The 21,472-nt window shown below is 40.2% G+C and overlaps 1 protein-coding gene across 1 annotated transcript in view; it reads left to right on the forward strand.

Moving 5' to 3' along the window:
* Positions 1-21,472, forward strand: part of EIF5B (eukaryotic translation initiation factor 5B) — a 31,580-nt gene that overhangs the window by 7,622 nt on the left and 2,486 nt on the right. Inside the window, exons 2-21 of the mRNA XM_072347010.1 lie at positions 4,438-4,563; positions 4,646-4,730; positions 5,119-5,767; positions 6,258-6,478; positions 6,650-6,800; positions 8,074-8,169; positions 8,764-8,856; positions 10,274-10,354; positions 12,131-12,435; positions 13,058-13,165; positions 13,314-13,424; positions 14,331-14,398; positions 16,073-16,214; positions 17,187-17,318; positions 17,916-18,098; positions 18,214-18,375; positions 19,610-19,741; positions 20,574-20,705; positions 20,824-20,900; positions 21,003-21,167. Coding sequence (XP_072203111.1) covers positions 4,438-4,563; positions 4,646-4,730; positions 5,119-5,767; positions 6,258-6,478; positions 6,650-6,800; positions 8,074-8,169; positions 8,764-8,856; positions 10,274-10,354; positions 12,131-12,435; positions 13,058-13,165; positions 13,314-13,424; positions 14,331-14,398; positions 16,073-16,214; positions 17,187-17,318; positions 17,916-18,098; positions 18,214-18,375; positions 19,610-19,741; positions 20,574-20,705; positions 20,824-20,900; positions 21,003-21,167 — 3,219 coding nt within the window. The remainder of the gene's footprint in view (positions 1-4,437; positions 4,564-4,645; positions 4,731-5,118; positions 5,768-6,257; positions 6,479-6,649; positions 6,801-8,073; positions 8,170-8,763; positions 8,857-10,273; positions 10,355-12,130; positions 12,436-13,057; positions 13,166-13,313; positions 13,425-14,330; positions 14,399-16,072; positions 16,215-17,186; positions 17,319-17,915; positions 18,099-18,213; positions 18,376-19,609; positions 19,742-20,573; positions 20,706-20,823; positions 20,901-21,002; positions 21,168-21,472) is intronic.

Below are 21,472 nucleotides of genomic sequence, written 5' to 3' on the forward strand. Positions count from 1 at the left end.
ATAAATGTCGATTCCATGTTATAGGAGCAAGAGAAGCACTGGGTTGGTCTCTTTCAGACCACATGTATGTCAGTCATGGGGGACTTCCCACTTTTCTGACTCAATAGCTTGCAACTGTTTGGGATCTGATAAGTAGGAGAGCTGCTGGCAATCTTCTTACATGGGACTGAGACGAGGTAGGTGGCAGCTTTTCATTCATTCCCAGCTCTTCAGTAAATGTTTCACACTTTCTCTTATAGGCAGGTTTTGAGACTGTAGCTTTATTTGTCACTGTTTGTGTTCAATGTGGAACACAACGTGGATTTTTGGAGCGTTGCTGGCCTGACCATGTGTGATTGCAGGAGGAGTGCTGCTGAATTTCTTTTCTTGCTTCTGCCTTTCTTAAGCATCTCCAAGTATTGAGGGTGGTCTGGGAAGGTTTGATCCTGAATAGGCGTATTAGCACAGTATTCAGCTGGGGGCCCACTAAATATCCAGGAATCTGTTAGCAACCTTGCTTTTTTTCCTATGCAATGCAAGTTTTCGGTAGTTTTGTTTGCTATCTGAATTGTAGTGATTGCTGCGTCCTTGTTATGGATTACTGCTATCTCCTTTAATTAGCCCAACTGCTGTGTCTTCTCCCCGTGCATAGTTTTGTCCTGTGTTAGGCACAGATGCCCTTGGAGAAATGTCTGCAGCTATTTAGTGTTTGGCAAATTGCTTGTTGAAGTTTGCAGATGGAATACGTGCGTGCACCTAACTCTTCTTCCAGCTTACTGTTGTTTTGTCAATATCAGAAGTAGGGAATGTGAGGGAGCTTTTCTTTGTATCTGGCAGCAAAACTAGAGGTTGGGATCACAAGTATGTGAATACGAAAGGTGGCTCTGACTTTGTTTCTTGAAGCAGCGACAGAAGAAACCAAGGCAAATGCTCCCTCCTCAATGTTGCAGTAGGGCTTGGATCTCAGTTTTGTGCTTTCTGGTACTCCCTGAGGTGTGTGTGTGCTGAGGGGATACGAGGATATTTGTGTGGGAAGCTGACAACAGGGTTGGGGTAGGACCCTTGCAAAGGCTGAGTGTGGGGAATAGGGGGGGATGGGTGAGACCTTCTGCAGGACTTGTGGGAGGAGGTTCCTGCAAGAGAGCTTGGGTTTCTGAAACTTGCATTTGGGGAATACTTAAAGCTTATGGGAAAAAGTTTCCTAGGTGCATCTTTCAATGTCAGTCAGAAAGAAGCTCCACTGGTTTGTATTTAAATACACTGTGTTCCTTATGACATAAGAAATGACAGATGGAATCCCAGGAAGAGGAGGAGGGCCCTTTCTCAATCTTCTTTTCCGCTTTACTGTAAAATTCTAGAATAATAACACTGAGACAAAGTAAGAGTCATTAGGACTCAGAATTCAAATTGCAAGTAATGAAATAATTAGGTTGCTGGCAGTGGAATATGTTTCAAAATCTTTACTGCAACATTCCGTAGGCTGAAAGTCATGAATGACAGTTTTAAGATAAGGAGATTCAAGGTCAATATGGAAATAAACTCTTAGTCATGGAAGCCAATATTTGAACTCCTTGTCTTTCCAGCGATGCTCTTGCTTTATAGTCATTAAGAATCATCACTTTATATATCACCAACGAATGTGTTTTCATTTTACTTTTTACTTCATCCAGGCGCAAACGTTTAAAGCCCGCCTTGTCTTTGCAAATGGAAATGTAGTGAAAAGCATAAATTTCTTGGAAACCTTTGACTCCCAAGCTGTAGAAGCCAAGGTTAGAAAGGATCTTGTGCTATATCTATGCCACTGTTGTGACAGCTGAATGATCTTCATTGTTATTTCTGAACTGTTCTTGCTGGTAGGTGTTAAAGCTTAATGGCTGTGAGTGAGTTTTCTTTTCAGTGTTTGATTTCAGTTCTTTTTCCCCAAAGAAATTTTCCCTTTTCAAGATGGAGTTGAAGCACGCGGGTTTAAAAGCAAAACAAACTCCAGACAAAACAGAAACCCACCCATAATACATGTACCCTGATCCCCCTCCATGACTGCCATAAGCTTTCTCTGCTAGTAGCATAAAAACAGGTGGTTATGTTCGAACATACTTTCTGCAAAGTTGCAAAGTCATGAGAATATCCAAGTGGATTACAGCCTGCTTAAAGGCTCGTCTCTTCCATGTCTGTGCAGCCATCTGGGTAAGGTCCTGTAACGGTTGTTGCGAGTTGTGCAGCCGCTGGATGTAGTACCAGCAGTCTCTTCCAATTACTTCTAGCTTGTGTTAGGCTTGACCTCTTCCTTTGACTCAAGGTAGAAGGAGGTAAGCGAGTGTGCTTAATAAACTGACATGCTACACTTGGCGTAAAAAGAAACATGAGGGCCTGTGTGTGGGCCTGTGTGTAGCATAGGCGAGGTGTAGGGATGATTGCTGACGTTTTTATTTCAGCTCTCTGTGCTACCCCTGCTGCACAGCCAGTTAAACTGCATATAAAAACAGCCCTTCAACATCAAGTCAGCTCTTTCTAAGGTGCTAATGACCCCAAAGTTTAGTCTTTTTCCCCTTGGGGTACGTGGGGGATTGGTTTAGTAGTCTGCATTGACTACTACTTTTCTGTGAGAAATATATTAGTAGATATAATTAAGATTTACTTTCCTCCTGTTTTGACTAAGAGCACATATCCCTGGCAGTGTGCTAGATGGTGAGCTGCTTTGTTGTATTGCTTTTTATTGTGTTTGTTCTGTTGGTATAGAAGAAAAGCTGTGATCTTGAAAACACGTAATTGTTGATCTTGTGCTGTTGTCACAGATGGTTCTGGTGACTTGTTAATGCAGAGTTTTGGGGGTACATTGGGTTTGCGAATGTCAGCATTCACTTAAACTGTAAAAAATGATTCTCTGAGCCCTCGCTTTTGCACAGAGACTTAAGAATTTCAGAATCTTTGGAGAAATACTTCATTACATTATAATACATTATATATATATAAAGTATATATTTATTATATATTATATATATAATAGTTTTGGGCCCCTCATTACAAGAAAGTCATTGAGGCCCTGGAGCTGTGAGGGGTCTGGAGCACAAGTCTTAGGGGGAGGCTGAAGGAGCAGGGATTGTTCAGTCTGGAGAAGAGGAGGCTCAGGGGAGACCTTAATGCTCTTTACAATGAACTGAAAGGAGGTTATGGTGAGATGGAGGTCAGCCTTGTCTCCCAGGTAGCAGCTATTGGATGAGAGGGAATAGCCTTGGGCTGTGTCACAGCAGGTTCAGGCTGGGCGTTAGGAAATACTGCTCCTCCAAAAGGGTGGTGAGGTACTGGAACGGGCTGCCCAGGGAGTTGGTGGAGTCACTGACCCTGGAGGTGTTCAAGAAACAATTAGATGTTGTACTGAGGGACATCGTTTAGTGGGAAATACTGGTGATAGGTGGGACTGGATGATCTTGGAGGTCTGGCTGGTGTAAGTGGGTGGCAATGATTGAGACGGTGAAACTTTGAGTCAGTGAATAGTTTTCTGCTCATATACCAAAGAGGAAGTTAGCTGAGATATCAATAGTGGATTAAGTGATTTAAAAAAAAATAAAATATATATATATATATTTAAAAGCTGCAAGCTGTGCTATGAATAGTATCCTAATGCTTGCTACTGTAGTAGGACTAAAATCCTACATTTTAAGTGTGAAGTGAGGAATAGGCAAATCACCTTTCTCACAGCTGCATTATGAGTACAATCACGCAACGAACCTTTGGGCACAAGACTTTGTCTTTGCTCCTTTCTGCTGGTACAAGTAAAGGGAAAAAGTGCACTTGATTTACAGTTATTGGTAAAAGAAAGGGAAAGAGACTTCTTGGTTGCAGATGAGGTTACTTTTAGCATGAAAGGAAGATACTTTTGAAACGGAAGCTTAAGCTCTCGTCCTCATTAGATCTCATTGTATTATTTGTCTAGGGAAACTTCTTTTAGCTGTCTTTAGGCCTGGCAGAGGTGCTGCAATGTATGTATGCAAGCAGTGGAGATGGTTGCTTGTCAACTGCATTAGTGTTTTTTTTCCTGATCAGTGTAGTCCAGTAGGGATGGCATTCTGCTCCTCAATCACCAGGTTGTTCCTTCTGAATTAGGAAATTCCCTCTGTGTTTTTTTGCTTTTACATTTTTCAGTTTAGGGGTTGCTTTTCTATCCATGATACCTACTGCAACGTGGAGGGCTAAACAGTTTGGCTTTTGCAGGAGCAGAATGGGACAAAGTCTTGTTGTATTCTTCCAAGAAGTTTTATCAAATCTCGCATCTGAATTTGAAAAGTCAGCACTGGAAGATCTGAATGTGTTTTACCATTCTTCCTCCTTTCAAGCAGACAATACATATGCAGAGGTTTCCTTTTTTTTCCTACAGGGTCAAATAAGGGTATTGATTTGAATGACTTCTATTTAGATGAACTTTTAAACTCTTGATAACCCTACTTTCCCTTTGCATTTTAGTGCAAAAGATGATATTGATATTGATGCCCTTGCTGCTGAGATAGAAGGTGCAGGCGCTGCAAAAGAACAAGAGCCTCAGAAATCCAAAGGCAAAAAGAAAAAAGAAAAGAAGAAACAAGATTTTGAGTAAGATTTTTTTTCCCTGTCCATGCTGTTTTATTTATGCAAAACTTCATTTACTTAAGTGCCATAACTTTTCCTATTTTAGTGAAGATGATATCCTGAAGGAGCTGGAAGAACTGTCAATAGAGGCACAAGGAGGGAAAGCTGACAGGGAACCTTCTACAGGAAAGGTGAACACTGTGGGGGGAAGGGAGAGACTATGTAATAGGAAATAGTTGGGATACGAGATACCTCCATCCTAGAAAAGTTAGTCTGTGTTGTGGTTGGAAGTCCTAAGTGAAGTTAGTGGGTATTTCTTACTATACGTCTTCAAAATATTATAGTAAATGTCAATTGTGAAATATTTTACCCTAAGTAGTGTCTTTATGCAATGATTGTCATTCAGAGTCAATCAGAATATATGTTAACTGTGGGCTGAATGTAGAACATTCAGCAGCAATAGTTACTGCTTTTCAAACTTCATCTTCAGTAAGAGAAGTTTTTCTCGATATCTCTGAATGCTGCTAGCTCTCAAAAGCATGTCGTTTTCCAAGGCTGATTTAATCATTTAATTACCAGGCTGAAAATGACAATGAAGATAGCTTATCAAAACAGGACAAAAAAAGGAAAGGAAAGAGCAAAAAAGGCAACCTTGAAAATGACTACGACAGTGAGGAAATGGAAGATAAAGATAGAAAATCTAAAAAAACTCAGAAAGCAAAACAAGATGTACTTTCTGGCAGTGATGATGATGATCTTGAGATTCAGCCTAAGAAAAACAAAGGGAAAACTCAGAAGTCAAACAAAAAGCACGAACTGTCAGAGGATGAAGCTAATGTTAAGAAAAGCAAGGAGCGTGTGGGGACATTGTCTTCAGGTGAGAGCGGTGATGAATCGGATGAGTTCTCCCAACGTAGAAAAGGACAAAAGAAAAACCAAAAACTGAAGCCCACTGCTGCTGTTGGAAGTGGGGATGAGGAAGAAGAATCATCATTCAAGGTAAAAACGGTAGCTCAAAAGAAGGCAGAAAAGAAAGAGCGTGAGAGGAAAAAACGTGAGGAAGAAAAAGCCAAACTGAGGAAACTGAAGGAGAAGGAAGAATTAGAAGGTGGTAAGGAACCAGCAAAGCCAAAGGAAGCTCCAAAAAAAGCTGAAGAGAAGGCTTCTCCTGATGTCGCAGCAGCCACTGGCCCTGGGGAAAAAGGAGAAATTCCTGCCGGAGCAGAAGGTTTGTAACGTGGTTTCTAAAACTGTAATTTAAACGTGATAGTTTTTATCAGGAGGCCAGAGGATTGACAGGCTTTGAAGGTGATTTGTTGCCTTATTCTAAATCTGGAGTAGCAGTCATTTGTTAGCCTTGTCTTCCTCTTTGTTGGCTTACATGTGGCTGTTTTTTCTGACCTGTAGTTTATTCAGGTACGGGTGTAAACAAAAGCCAGATGGTGAATTCTCATTACCAGACGTACGTAGCAGTTCTGTAACGTAAACATAATTTTTCTGCCCAATTATTGTTAGACATCTGTTACATTAAGTCTTCAGGCCCCGTCTTTGTAACTTAAGAGACAGTTTTATTATTATTATTTTTTTTTATGAAGTGCTTATATAGTACCCTCTGAAAATGTTCCTCTTTTGGAGTTGGTTATAGTATTGGAAACACTAATTGTATTTAGAACCTTTAAAATATCTGGGGTCTTTGATCTTGTCTCTTCTTTCTGTAGCTGATGACAATGAAGGGGACAAAAAGAAAAAAGACAAGAAAAAAAAGAAAGGTGAGAAAGAGGAAAAGGAAAAAGAGAAGAAAAAGGGGCCCAGTAAAGCTACAGTTAAAGCTATGCAAGAAGCCTTGGCTAAAATGAAAGAAGAGGAGGAGAGAGCAAAAAGAGAAGAGGAAGAACGCATAAGACGACTGGAGGAGTTAGAAGCTAAGCGCAAAGAAGAGGTATGGCATTTCTTACTCAGAGAAAGGGAGGGGGTTGTCTTAACCTATCCTCTTGCTGTTATGCAGCTGCTGTATTAGTACCTAGTGTGTTTTCTAGTCAGTAGAATAAACACATAGCTTTTGTGTGAAGCGTGCTTTAAAGTTTCTGCATGTATTTTAACCTTTCTCTAGGAACGATTGGAACAAGAAAGAAAAGAAAGAAAGAAACAGAAGGAAAAGGAGAGGAAGGAACGTCTGAAGAAGGAGGGAAAACTTTTAACAAAAGCTCAACGAGAAGCCAGAGCCAGGGCAGAGGCTACTCTTAAACTACTCCAAGCTCAGGGTAAGTTATACTGCTATTAAAAATAAATAAATATCTACTTTTCATACCTCTTTCTCGTCTTTGCATTTTTTTTAACTATATTTGACTATACTGAGTAAATCTTTGTAAAGCTGGTTTGGATCCTCTAGTGCTTATTCACTTAAGCACAAACATTATTTTGCTTGAAGTCAGAAGAATGGCACTATCTCCTTATGTTTGCTTCAGGAAAAGGATATGTAGAAGCTTTCCTACTTCTCAGTCAGGTAGAATCTACATCTCCCCTGCAATGAAGTAAATGTATATAATGTGTTCTAATATGTGTTGTAATCCTGTTTTGTCCCTGGTGATTTTATTCTGTGGCTGAGGAAAGAAGAGAATTCTAGAGGCTGAGGAGTATTCCTGTTGTATTTGTAAAGAACCACTGTCTGACTCTTTGCTGCTAGGGAGTGTGAATCAATACAATTCTCTGTAGCTAGTGAAATGAATCTTTAAACACACAGTAAGCTGATTTTTCTCTTCAGTCACTCTTGTAATTACTAGAATCCTTCTACCTCTTTGCTGCCACAAGTAGTTTTTACTCAAAGCAACACAGTTAATTAGGTGGGTACCTGAAGGAATTCTGAGATTTCAGGAAGTGTGGTGATAATTAAGGGAGTAATTTATTTTTGCACTAGACTTTTGTTCTTAACTGAATCCCCGGTGTTACAGTATTGGAAGGTGAGGTGATGACTTGAAATTGCCATTATTTTAATACTTAGAAAGAAAAAATAAAGCTCTCCTATTATGGGTGAAAAACAAACAATAACGCCACCAAACTCCCTTCAGAAATAAAAAACAAGTAGAGCAAAAGACAGACTTCTATCTACTGAACAGCCTTAAGCTCTTAAGAAGAGATGTGCATCTTAACTGTTCCAGGTTGCCTGTCATTTTCAGACACTCATTTTTGAATGCATTTCAATGTAGCAGACTTTATGCTGACATATGTTTGTTGGACTTGAGGTGTGTGCATTCATCAAATCCTATGGAAATTTGATTGTTGTTGTTTTTTCCTGTTAATGGTGTAACTTCTTTAGAAGTGGACACAGTATCTGAAGAACTGCATTTAACATTGCTCAAGTTCTGCTGCTTTTGATAATGAGACTGCTTTCTGAGAGTTAAAATATGCACTGAACCTGCTTTCTGCTCTTTTCCTTCTGTCATCTGGCAATTCTTGAAAACTTAAAGCAAGCAGTCACCTGATTTATTATTATTATTTTTAACAGTATTTTATTTTTCCCTTCCAATGTTTTTACAGGTGTTGAAGTGCCATCCAAAGACTCTGTGCCAAAGAAGAGGCCCATATATGAAGACAAAAAGAAAAAGAAGCAGCAGCAGCCAGAAAACAAAGAAGGTGTGGTTTGCGTCTAGGAATACTTGATAAATTAGTCATGCTTCAGGAAATGTTTGTGGAGTAAATCAGCTAAAGCTGTATTAATTGCACTTCAGAGTGCCTGCTGGTTTCTTCTGTCGTTCTTTAGTTGTGCTTTTTTCGTTGTTTTTTTTAACATTCAATATAAGTATCATGGCTACCTACCACTTACAAATAAAAAGCTGAGCAGGCTGCTCATCTGAATTATAGAGCTTCAGCTTTTTTTTAATAGAACAGTATAGCAAGAATGAGTAGTTTATTGGTACCAATCCATTCTCTCATGTATTTGTAAGAAAGTGGCTTTTCATTTAATGTTCAAATCGGTGGTGATTGTCAGAGCTAGTAACCGAAATATCACGAGTGCATGGAAGGCCAGATGTTTCTCAGATAAGTTGCACGTTTTAACTTTGTTTTAACTGAGTATGTGGGACTTCAGTTAGTTTGCTATCAAACTGAAATTTTCTTTACTTTAATAGCTCAACTTAAAATGAAATTTACATGTGAAGCTGAATGTCTAACTATACTTTGAAGTTTGGCCTTCTGAAAGGACATGGAAACTAATTTGCTTTCTTGCAGTTTCAGAAAGCTTGGAGGTGACTTCCCCAGCTGAAGATGCAGTAGAACTAGAAACACTGGTAAAAGAAGAGTCTCCTCTTCCACCAGAGCCAGGTTAGTAGTAATGCTAATACACTCAGTGCATACAGTAAGACTGTAGTGGTAACACATGGCAGGCATTTGCTGTTTTTAACACACTTCCTCTATACCTTGTTGGATGTGAGCTGAGCGGCCGTCTGTTCTTAGGGCAGCTGCCTTCCTTTCAAAGGGATGAACGGATGGAATTTTGAGGAATAAAAAGGCATGAAGCATCAGAATGAGAATGCAAGGGTCCCTTATTCTTAGTGAACTCCTGTGTTCAATTACCTTAGGCAACTGTGTTACATAGGTATAATCAGTGCCCAATGATTAGCTCCCTTGACTTTTCATTTGTTTTCTGAAAGGCGATTTTTCAGGTGTGATGTGGGAGCTGGAGGAAATATGTTGCTTCTCGTGACAGCCCTGCAGTCTTCATGGTGATTGTATTCTCAGTTTGAAGTGTTTTGTTTTCCCAAGTGCTGAATGCAGTGAATATGGATTAGCTTGTAAAACTGAGGTGGAATCGGCCTACTGGGTGACTGTTGCTGTCATTTTTCCTTACACACAATATTTACTGTGGCAGAATAGCTTAATACTGGATTTCATCCTCAGTGAGGAGATGGTTTCAATTTTTACCCTTATTTTTAAGCCAGGCAAGTAGTGACAAAGTTTCCAGCTCTGTAAAAATCAAACTGAATGTGTGCTCTAATTCTGGCTTGATATATCTTGAAAGAGCAATTCTGGTGCTATAAAAGAGCTGTCTGGCAGGAAATCAGTTCCTAGCTAATGTTAGAGCAGTGTGAAATTTATTCTTTCTTCACATGAAATTTCATGACTGTGTGCCGTTTAGTGCCCCTTTTGGAGAGTATTAAGAGTCTGCATGATTCCATTTGTCTATTAAAAGCTGCAGTCTCTTCTTATATCCGATTGAGCTCCTGCTGGAATGAATTAATTTAATCTGGAATTCATGATGTTGTATAATTGTGTCAAGGCACCTGGAGTCTTAAAATAGCACTTTCTGTAGACATTTCATACTAATTAGAGACTTCAAGTGTGGTTACAGCACTAATTTGTTTCTCTGTCACTTTGCTACACATGGCTAATGGTTAATTGGGCAGCTCCTGTCAGGAATGTGATTTTGGTAGAAGTTTGTGAGGCGTGTATGAGGCAGGCACTTGCATGATGTGCAGGGAGCGACTACATCAGTACTTTATCTGTCTTCCAGAGATAAGCTGTGCTAAGCAAGGGGGATAGAACTCTAAGATTTACTTGGAGAGGACTGAAGGTTATGTCTTAAGTATGCAGCATTTTTCTACTTAGGGAATATGGAGATAATTTGGTGTAATTACGGTAGCAAACTTGTAAGTTTCAGCAGTCCATATGTCAAAGGAAAGGTGATCTAAAGTGTTGTGTATTGTTGTTTCTTTTTCTTTAACATTGGATTTCTTTTCAGAAGAGAAGGAGGAAGAAGAAGAAGAAGATGCAGGCTTGGATGACTGGGAAGCCATGGTTAGTGATGAAGATGGAGAAAAAGGTAAGCATGTAAATACGAAGTGGGTGTATTTTATTCTGATTAACAGTTGTTCTCAGGGCTTCGTTTTTTGTCTGTGTAGGAAACAGAAGTGTGCTCAGACTCCCCTCCTGCCCCTGTTAAATGATTTGTAAGGCAAGTGTGATAGGAAATAGACATAAGACTCTGTTCATCAGAGGCAGAGCTTTCACTGACTGAACAAATATGGTTCAGTGCTCCCCTTTGGAAATACTTATGCACTTATCACCTAAAATAAATCAGTTGGATATTTTTATTTTAATGGGAGTAAAGAAGTAAAAAATCTCCTCCTCTTCATGTATGTTTAAACCTCACCTGGGAGCCAAGAGAAACTTTTTACTTGGTGCTGTATTTCTCTAGTAGCTATTGCAAATCCCTAATGGTTTAAAACTACAGAAGTCTGGCATCATCTAGGAGAATACCTTTGACTCAAGTTCTCAAAGAAGAGAGAGACTGAGGTGGCCTGAAGGTTAGCGTGTATGCATCATAGTAAGTTCTAGATACCTTTTCTCCTCTCCTTTGAGAGGCAGACATAGAAGAATTAACAGAACATTGATATTCCTGAGCATGTATGCCAAAGCCTTTATTTTGTCTGTGCTCAATGGCAGCGTTTACTGGGATTGTTAAGAGCTGAGCAAGAACGTAGGGGTAATTTTTCAGGTATTTTCCTCCCCTGTTGGAGAAAGATACGTTGGTGTGGGTCTTCCTGAACAGTAGTTGATTACTGTAGTTAGTGCTTCCATGATCTGCCTTCACTGTTTCTTGAGATCAAAACCTTTTCAAGTATTTTTTTGATTTGCTCAGCCATGGACTCTTTATATTTCATTACCAGTGCGTGTTCCTGTGGTCTTGGACTGTTCTACCTTAAAGTACTAAAAAAAAAAGTGGCTTAAAGTGGCTGCTAACCTTCTTTGAAGTCTGTTGCTACTGAGGAGAATGCTGTATTCTGCTTCTTCCTACTTGTATTTGAACGAATTGCCAATGTTATGTGGGGAAAAAAAAACCTTCCTGGGAATTAGATCTAGTCTATTAATAAGCTGATGGACTTTAAATATAACAAGGAAACACTACTGATCTCTAAGAGCAGTGAGCCTACTAGCAGCTTCATGAAGAGAACAAGATATAGCTTTAAGGAGGGTTTGTTAGCTGGTCCTTTGTGATTTTAAAGGTATGGTAACCAGGGAGCTTTCAAAGAAAGAAGATTACTTGCAGAGAGTTCTTGTTTATTGAGGAATTCCTTTGGGAAGTATTAAGTTTCCTAACAGTCTAGGAAAATTTAGGATGAGACATTTAAAGTAGTAGAAAAGCTCAGTTGTTCTCATTATTTCTTCTGTTTAAATATACCTTCCTGATCAGTAATTCACCGAACCCATATTGTGTTGAATTTGAAGTACTGTTTTGTTTAGAAGTGGGAGTGCATCCATTCCTTTCTGAAGTGCATGGAGCTTTAGAAAATGCCACTTCTCTGAATTCTTGCAGATGATTCCAAGTGGAAGCGTGCTGCTGATGTCATTCCTCCCTCCAGCCTCAAACTTACTTTGCAGGTTCTAAACACTTAAGTCAGCAGCTCTGAACATGAAACACATTTTTATTTACAGCTGAAAAATGATCTTGCATTGCACTTCTGAAGTGGAACCTAATCTCAGTCCTGTCTCTTTGACAGTAGACTCAATAGACTTCCTTCATTTCTTTTTGCTGCTCTTTCCACTGGAAATGTGAATTTAAGGCAGTTCTTACTTCAGATTTCATTTTTTTTGATAGAGAGCAAACCTGTTCACATTGAAGTCAAAGAACAAAATGAAGTAGAGGAGGAAGAGGAGGAGGAGGAGGAAGATGAAGAGGAAGAAGAGGAGGAGAGCGAAGAATCTGAGGATGCGGAAAGTGAAGGGAGTGAAGATGAGGATGAGAAGACCTCAGATGAGAAGGATGCGGATTCCCAAGCTACTGGAAAACAGTCTGTGGAAAAAAAGCCCAGCAAGGAAATCAGCTCTGATTCCGAGTATGACTCTGATGACGACCGCACTAAGGAAGAGCGTGCTTATGACAAAGCTAAACGGAGAATTGAGGTATTGGGATGCAGCTTTATTTGGGGAGTTCTCATGATGTGTAAGAAACAGTGTAATTTCCAGTTCACAGAAAGGCCTTTTAACTGTATTTGCCAAAATGACGGCTGTGTCATGACACCGTATAGGCAGGTCCAGAAATTGGGATGATGAAGGAAAAATACCTGGTTTTGCCTGAAGCCCATCTAACACAACTTGATCAAAAAGAATGTGTGTGTCAGCGTCACTCTTCACTGCCGCTCCTTCTGGACAAAGAGGCTTTTATCCTTTATAGAGAAAGATTTTAGCGTTAAAAGCTGCATTTCTAAATTGTACAGCATTTTTGTGACTACTTTAATGCCCTCTGTTTCCTTACCCAAGTTCCTTCTTCAAAATGCACCTTCGATAAAGCTAATAATAACTCAGCCTGCAAGGCTGTAACAATAACAGCAACAACAAGCATAAAACATGTTAAGTATTTGCTGTAAGCGTTTGGACTTGGGAAAAGAAGAATGGCTGGCCTTGAATTGCCTTGAAAATTTAAGTCCCACACTTAGCTTTGTTTAGTGTAGATATGTGGTCAGTTCAAGGGGTGAGCTGTGTTTCTTGATTTATACGTAACAGTTTTCCTTTATCTGCTATACAGAAACGTCGAGCTGAAAACAGCAAAAATGCCAACACTGAAAAGCTGAGAGCACCGGTTATTTGTGTCCTGGGGCATGTAGACACAGGCAAGACCAAAATTTTAGATAAGGTAAGATGTAGAATGTGAAGATACCTCTCCTTGTGTGTGGTTTTTTTTGGGTTAAAAATAGGAAAGATGAAATTGCCCTCGAAGGGATTATTTTAAATAGGATCTTAAATGGGAATAAATGTGTCTGGTTTTTTGTTTTTGCCTTTAGCTCCGCCATACTCACGTGCAGGACAGTGAAGCTGGTGGGATCACCCAGCAGATAGGTGCGACTAATGTGCCCCTTGAAGCTATTAATGAACAAACTAAGATGGTGAAAAATGTAAGTTATAGCACTTCAAAGACTTAAAATATATATACAGAAACTGTAAGCTAGTTACTACTTAGGCCTTGTGAGATATCCCTACAAAGTCAGATGCACTTTTCCTGCCAATGTTGGTGTTGATTTAATTCCTGTAGTCAATAACTTTGTAAACTCGGACTTTTGAAACTTACTGAGTATTTTACTGTTAAAAAAACTTCACTTTTTACTGCCTGTGCTGAAATGAGTCCACTTCACGGGTGACAATGTTATTGTTACAGGAATAGCAACTGTTGTGCATTGCTGGTTTTGGATACTATATGCTGCCTGTAGCAGCTGACTGAAAAATTTTGGCAGTGATGTCTGTTTCTAAGGGATGGAAATATTACTTGTAATTGAAGTAACCTTAAAACTATTCAGCTAAGTGCTAAGGAAGTGTTTAGTTTGTCCAGAACAGTTGGCCGCTACTGAAAGTAATGATGAGCTTGCATCGTTAGCTCCTGTAAAATCCTAACAGTAGAGTCTCTCTAAATTATATACAGTTTTTCAACTGATTTAATTTTACAGAAGTTTTATGCAGTCCTTTAAAAATGTGAAATCCATGGGGAGGAGAAAACATTCAAAACGAGGGTGATAAAGCTTACTAGCTTGAATGTGTTTTCTGGGCTTTGTCTTTTTTTTCCACTCCCCTCTTATAGGCTACTTTGTCTTACAAATCTTACCTGAGCTTACGGCTATTTGACGTCTAGAAGATGTACTGCATCGTACTTTTTGTATTGCAATTAGCTTTGATTTATTTTGTGGAGGTGCTGGCTTTAAAATGTGTCTGTGGACTTTCTGAAGCGAGTGCTCTCTGTAAGCTGTCAGCTCGTGAGTTTTTTCTTCTTGCTTTACCTTGCCAAGATGACTAATATTTTGCAATGTTAGTTTGACAGAGAGAACATAAAAATTCCAGGAATGCTGATAATTGACACTCCAGGACATGAGTCTTTCAGGTAATGTTCATTCTCACAGTCTCGTATTTCCCAGAAGATGCCTGAAGCATCGGCTGTATTTTTAACAAAGCACTAAGTCTTTGCCTAGTCTGTTGTGCTTCTTCTTCCTTTATAAAAACTGAAGTAGAGGTTTGCTTACTTTGTAGCTGCTTTTTGTATCTGGTTAATATCTGGCATTTGATACCTGGTTAATATCCTGTCTGTGTGTCAGCTGAGACATGAGTATCTGTAAAAGCATGTAAATAATTTTTGTTAATATAATTATTGTAAGAGGGAAGATAGAGGCAGGAAGAAAGGTAGCTGAAGAAGAACAGGTAACCTAGGTATGCTGGCATGAAAAATTCAAGCTCCTCTCCTAGTCTCCAGATCTATGTCCAGCTGATATAACTGAGTTCAGGACACAGTGAGACAGCAGTTGCACAAGTAAACTGATTCCTAGCAGAGTTCTTGTACAGTTCAGGGGTACAGGTGGCATACAGGCAAGATGCTAGATCAACTTTGAAGTTAAAAACACGCTGTGCACAACTGTTCTCATTGAGGTAATGTTCAGATGAAATCCCCAGACAGGAGGATTAAGACTTTGTTGTGTTGTTCTTAAATGTTAGCCTCTATAAGGATTGACATGCCAGGCCTTAGGGCACTTGATAATATTCTGACCTGTTCCTTGGCATCTTGTCACTTATAGCCTGTCTTCTAGCCAAGTTTTATTCAACGTAACATTTAACATTTAATCAACCATGGCTGCAGAGATGGGATTCATCTGATCAGCTGTGTGTCTTCCCCTCACTACAAGAAAGGCATTGGGGCCCTGGAACATGTTCAGAGAAAGGCAATGAAACTAGTGTGGGGTCTGGAGCACAAGTCTTACGAGGGACTCTCAGGGAGATGGGATTGTTTAATCTGGAGAAGAGGAGGCTCAGGGAAGAACTCATTACACTCTACAACTTCCTGAAGGGAGGTTGTGCTGAGGAGGGGTTTGGCCTCTTCTCCCAGGCAACAAACAGGACCTGAGGAAATGGCTGCAAGTTGTACCAGAGGAGGTTTAGATTAGATATAAAAAAGCACTTTTGTTCTCAGAGAGTGGTCAGGCACTGGAATGGCTGCCCAGGGAGGTGGTGGAGTCGCCATCCCTGGCAGTGCTCAGGAGGCGTCTGGATGAGGAGCTACAAGATACGGTTTAGTAGCTGTGGTAGCAATGGTAATGGGAGGATGGTTGGACTGGATGATCTTGTAGGTCCTTTCCATCCTTGTGATTCTATGAACACTTCAGGTGTCTGATACTGGTGTTTGTCATAATGCTGATTCATCTGTCTCATTCATATTTCCCTCCTATATTTCACTGTAACCCTCTCAATTCCCACTCAAAACAGTTCAGTGAGTTGTGACTTGTAAGAAGTCTATAATAATAACAGCAGGAAAGGGGAGAATTGTAGTTTCTTCTTACTTTTGCTTACATGTATTCAAATGTATACTGTTAAACGGACTTCACAGTCAACAGTATTATTTCAGTGTTTCATGGATACATAATAAAGAACAATTTCTGATGGGGGAAAGATGAGTGTTGGATCAGCTTTAACTTTTTATTCACTAGTGTAAGTTTGACACTGCATTTGGTTTTGTTTTTTCCTTCAAGTTCCGTTGCTACATGATGTTTTTTCTCTTTTAATGCCACAGCAATTTAAGAAATAGAGGAAGCTCACTTTGTGACATTGCCATTCTCGTAGTTGACATTATGCATGGTTTGGAGCCACAGACAATTGAATCCATAAACCTGTTGAAATCTAAGAAATGCCCTTTTATTGTAGCTCTCAACAAGGTAAGAAAGCTTTTCACTACAATGGTATGTCTTTATATTATAAGAAGGTATTTGAATCTGGCAGTTTTCTGTTGTCTTCCACGATCTTGAATTGTTTGTGCGAAGACTGAAGCAGTGGTTCTTAGCTCTTTTCTGTTGCATTTCTGAAATCCTTGATGGTCAAACTGCTTTTCAGGTGCTTTGCAGAACAACATGGCGGTTTGTCTCACAGTTCTTACTGATAAACACACGTAACTTCAGTATACTTTTGGGAGGGAACTGTATATTATTATTAAAGGTTGCTGGAACTAAGGAAGCTTTGTCTCCTTACTTAAAATAGCTGTGATCTGATCTTTTTAAAAAGCTTGGATGGAGGGGTGATAAGGGCAGAGATTAAATAACAAAAAGATCTTATGGTTTGCGTTATAGTCCTGTCACTTAAGTCATAAGATCCAGTTCTGAGATGTGAAGCCGATGTTAAAGTTCTTTGGAGCTAAGACCAGTTCACTTTCTGGGAAGTCTTTCTGAAACATGTGGTTGTATGACTTGGGCTGCCCCAGCCATCTCTGTAGCAGTGTGGGAGAGGGTTCAGATTCACCACTAAGCTTTGAAAAGCCTTTTTAAAATGAACGCAGATACTTTTCAAAGGGAGTAAAAAACAGCCTCAAGTTTTTGTGTATGTAAAGCTGAACAAGAGTCTTTTTCATCCGAGTGTTTTATCTTAGACCTGATGTGAGTGATGTATATAAACTTTTTCCAGATGAGCATGGACTATTACAGTTGAAATGATGAATACATGACGTAGCATTGCTCTCCTGAAATTCTCTCTGACATTAGGTAGATACATAGGGAAATCATGCCTTTGAAGCAAGTGGATTTGACCGCTAGACATCCAGTGGTGCTAGTTGATGAAGTATTTATCTCAAATCATGTGTTGTAAGCATGAAGTTGTCCTTCATGTTGCATAAAATGATGTATTACTGCGTTTTCAAGATTGATAGGTTATACGACTGGAAAAAAAGTCCTGATACAGATGTAGCTGTGACTCTAAAGAAGCAGAAAAAGAACACAAAAGATGAGTTTGAAGAACGTGCAAAAGCTATTATAGTGGAATTTGCAAAACAGGTAGGTTGGAATATGCAAGTCTCTTCTGTTAATAGAAGTGGTAATAAGGATGGTGTTGTGAGTGTGGTGGTTTTGATCTCTTCTGACATGTTGGTGTTTACTGCCCGTAAACCAAACTTTGCTGTCAAATAGCAGCTCTTTGAACTACTCCATCTTTAGAATGCTAGTCTGGAGAAAAGTAACAGCTAATTGCTGTGCATGGTCAGCGGAGACATGATTTGCTCTTCAAGTTCTTTGTCCCTATTCTTACACTCTTTGGGAATCACATGAGAGAATCCCATCTGTCCCTTGGACCCTGGCGGGGTGTGAGTCATGTAGACTCTGGGAACAGCTGCTGGCGGCATACAAAAGAATGTAGAAACTTCATGTGGTAATAGGCTTCGCAGAGTTATCCCATGCTGCATCCAAGTGTAGGTTGAAGCTACATGTTCTGTAATGAGCTGCCAGTAACTGTGTTGGTTTCATTTTAAATTAAATTTGAGAGTCACCGTAGTGGTTGGCTGGAATCGTACGTTACTGTTAACTGTGTGTATATGGGGTGTGTGTGTGTGTGTATGTATCTGTTTTTCCCTAAGTAACTATTAATCCTGATTGCAGGGTTTGAATGCTGCCTTGTTTTATGAGAATAAGGATCCCCGCACTTTTGTTTCTCTTGTACCTACCTCTGCTCACACAGGGGATGGCATGGGAAGTCTGATAGCTCTTCTCGTTGAGCTAACGCAAACTATGCTGACCAAGAGATTGGCTGAATGTCAAGAACTGAGAGCTCAAGTCATGGAGGTAATTCAGCGGCTATTCTTTGAAACTCACCCCTTGCTTCCTTCTACTTTGCTTACAATTAAAAAAAAGGAATAGATGTTTAAGCAGTGAGTAACTTTGTCTCTCCTTCATTCAGGTTAAAGCACTGCCAGGCATGGGCACTACCATAGATGTTATTTTAATTAATGGACGTCTGAGAGAGGGAGACACCATTATTGTTCCTGGTGTAGAAGGTCCCATAGTGACTCAGATTAGAGGTCTTCTGCTACCTCCTCCTATGAAGGAGCTTCGAGTTAAGGTATGGAAACTGGTTGGTGTACTGACATTAAAGGAGCATTTAGAACCAGAATAAAATCATGTTTTGATACAACTGAGAACGTAGTAGAATTGGGTCGCACTGTCTAAGGATGACTTGAAAGGGAAGGCAGTACAATATGTAGTGTTGTAGTTACATGTATGTGCCTTCGCAATAGCGGGGTCTGTTGTAACAGTGGGAAAATAAGGAGCTCCTTTGTGGTGCAGATGGAGATGTTTGAATCTGTTGAAGTGCACGCACACTGCTAGGTGTGAAAAGGAAGCATTCATCTTCCATAGAAATTGAAGTGTACTAATGAATTGACTTTGAAGTTCAAATACAATTAAAGTATTATTCTATAAAAGCAAGCACGTGCAATTAAATTACAAAAACAGCTGAGTAAGTGAACCGCTAAGAGTAGTTGGTGAGGAGTGACAGGACCTCTGCAGAATCTATACTGTCTTGGCAGGTTTGAGTTGTTGGAGGTTCTGCTGCCCTGGTTTTAATAGACTGCCAGATGTTCTCATCTAACACAGCTGTGGGGTGGGACAGTTGCTTTGGATGACCTTAAGTCTGATGTCCTGCTTCGGACTCTGCTTTACAGTCATAACCTGATAATTGCTTGAGAGTGGGGAAAAAAAGCATACCAACACTTCTGCTTAGGTTAGTTAAATCGTCCCTGTTAGAAACCTGAATACATTCTGCTTACTGTAGGATCTATGAAAGCATTTCTGGCCATTGCTTCCCTTTATTCAAAGCAGAAGATAAACCAGTGTGTGAAACTTATGAGACTTATGTCTTGTGTGAGGCCAAATAGCAGTGTTAACAGATTACAGGTTTCCCAGGTCAACAAGATTGTCAGATGGATTTTGGTGATTTGATGGCAGATGTGTTTTTGGTGAGCAACTTCCTATCACTGCTTGCCATTTCCTCATGTGTCCAAGTTGTTGGTCCTCTTCTCTGCCTTGGACAGTTCCCCTGCTGCTGCTGCCTGCCTTGCCTCCCTTTCCTGAATCCCAAGGATAGTAATAAAGAAATCTAATGGGGGAGGAGTATTCAGATAAACAGGATGTCAGGACTGTGAAGCAGAGAAAATAACTGATAGATGGGAAGAGCTGGGCTTCACTGTCATCCCGTGTGCTGCGCTTGTTGGCGATGAATTCTTCAGCATCTCTTGACTACTACTTTGTATTGCCATGTAGCATCTATGTGAACTCTTTCCTATGGTCCTTTTCAGAACCAATATGAAAAGCACAAGGAGGTTGTTGCTGCTCAAGGTGTGAAGATTCTTGGGAAAGATTTGGAAAAAACATTGGCTGGTTTGCCATTGCTTGTAGCTCATAAAGAGGATGAAGTCCCAGTCCTCAAGGTGAGACGGCTGATGTTGAAGTAAAGCACTTAAACTGGGGGTGGTTGAGTTCTCTGGTGATGAAGCTCATACAAAGACTGAGAGCTCAACGTGCAAATAACTTTGTTATACTTATTTTGTTTAAAAAGGCGACCCACTGTGCTGATAGTTTTATTTAACCATAGTTCTCCTTCAGCCTACTGTCTGCTTACCTTTGCCTCTTAAGGAAGGTAAACCTTTCAGGTCCTCCAGTTGCAGGCTTTTTCTGGGTAAATCAGGGTACGTATGTAAAATCTACTTGTAGTAGATGTGTGAGAGCTTAAAGTAAAAGGTAACAACTATTAATCTGTTAGAGGAAAAGAATATTCAGGCTTGAGAGGCACAGGCTCTTGAAAAGAGGACCGTAACTTCTCTGAGAGCAGCAAGGTGGCCCTTCTGCTCTGGTATCCCCCATGGTGTACCTAGACTTCGCTGCTCATGCGGCATTCAGAATGCTTTTCAGCCAGTGGCTTTAGGGATCTTTGTTAATCTTCAGTTGAGCAGCTGAAGACACTGGCACGTGTGTGTTCATTCATCTCGCTGGTAGAAGCTCGCTGTGCTCACTGGAACAATATAGCCTGCAGTGAAGTGTTACTGACTCTCAAGATGGGTATCTTTGTGTTATGTGGTCACCTTCTTTCAAAGTCCTCCAATACAATTTGGTACAGGCTCTTCTCGCCAAGCCAGTGTGTCACTGGGCTGTGTGTGCCCTGTACTGTGAGGCTCTTTGGTACCTGTCCTTATGGCTGTCGTGAACAGGAAGACTGTGTACCAAGAACAGCGATAGAACTAAACCTTGCTTTTCTTTCTGAAGGATGAACTGATACATGAACTGAAGCAAACACTGAATGCAATCAAGTTAGAAGAGAAAGGTGTTTATGTCCAGGCTTCTACTTTAGGGTCTTTGGAAGCATTACTTGAATTTCTTAAAACGTCAGAAGTGCCAGTAAGTGCTCTCTGTGCTGTATCTGATGTTGTTTCCGTTGCTGTGTTGTGTTTGATAACTGTTTCTTTTCAACTCAGAAAGGTCAGTGACTGATTTGTGTTCCTTTCCTCTTCACCAGTATGCAGGAATTAATATAGGTCCTGTCCATAAAAAAGACGTTATGAAGGCATCCGTTATGTTGGAGCACGACCCCCAGTAAGTTAAGCTCTTTGCATTTACCAATGCAGTAAAGCATAGCGGTGCTTTGGGAAGCCCCCCTTCTCAGCTGCAGTTCTGTGATCTGTCTTTGTGTTGCAGGTTTGCAGTCATCCTGGCGTTTGATGTGAGGATCGAACGCGATGCGCAGGAAATGGCTGACAGTTTAGGAGTGCGAATTTTTAGTGCGGAAATAATTTATCACTTGTTTGATGCCTTCACAAAATATAGACAAGACTACAAAAAACAGAAACAAGAAGAATTCAAGTAAGTAAAAGCAGTCCTGTCCTGCATGCTTCATAAGGAACACGGACTCTTAATCCTTTTATTACTAAATGATATTGCGTTTAGCTTGTGGATTGCAAGATATCGCTTAGAAGTAGCGAAGGAAGAGGAAGCAGATGGGACAGTTGGGTTTAGTGGAATGGGAGTTGCGAAGTGGTTACAAGACTTAGCTTGTACAATATGGAGTGTTGTTAGTAAGGTTTCGCTCATGTGCTTGGTTGTCCTTCCTGTTTTGTGACAGATGGGAGCTGCAAGCAGAAGGATTTGGATTCTGTTGTTTCGTGTTT

The sequence above is a fragment of the Excalfactoria chinensis genome, chromosome 1, assembly GCF_039878825.1.
Source record: "Excalfactoria chinensis isolate bCotChi1 chromosome 1, bCotChi1.hap2, whole genome shotgun sequence".
Classification (NCBI taxonomy): Eukaryota; Metazoa; Chordata; class Aves; order Galliformes; family Phasianidae; genus Excalfactoria; species Excalfactoria chinensis.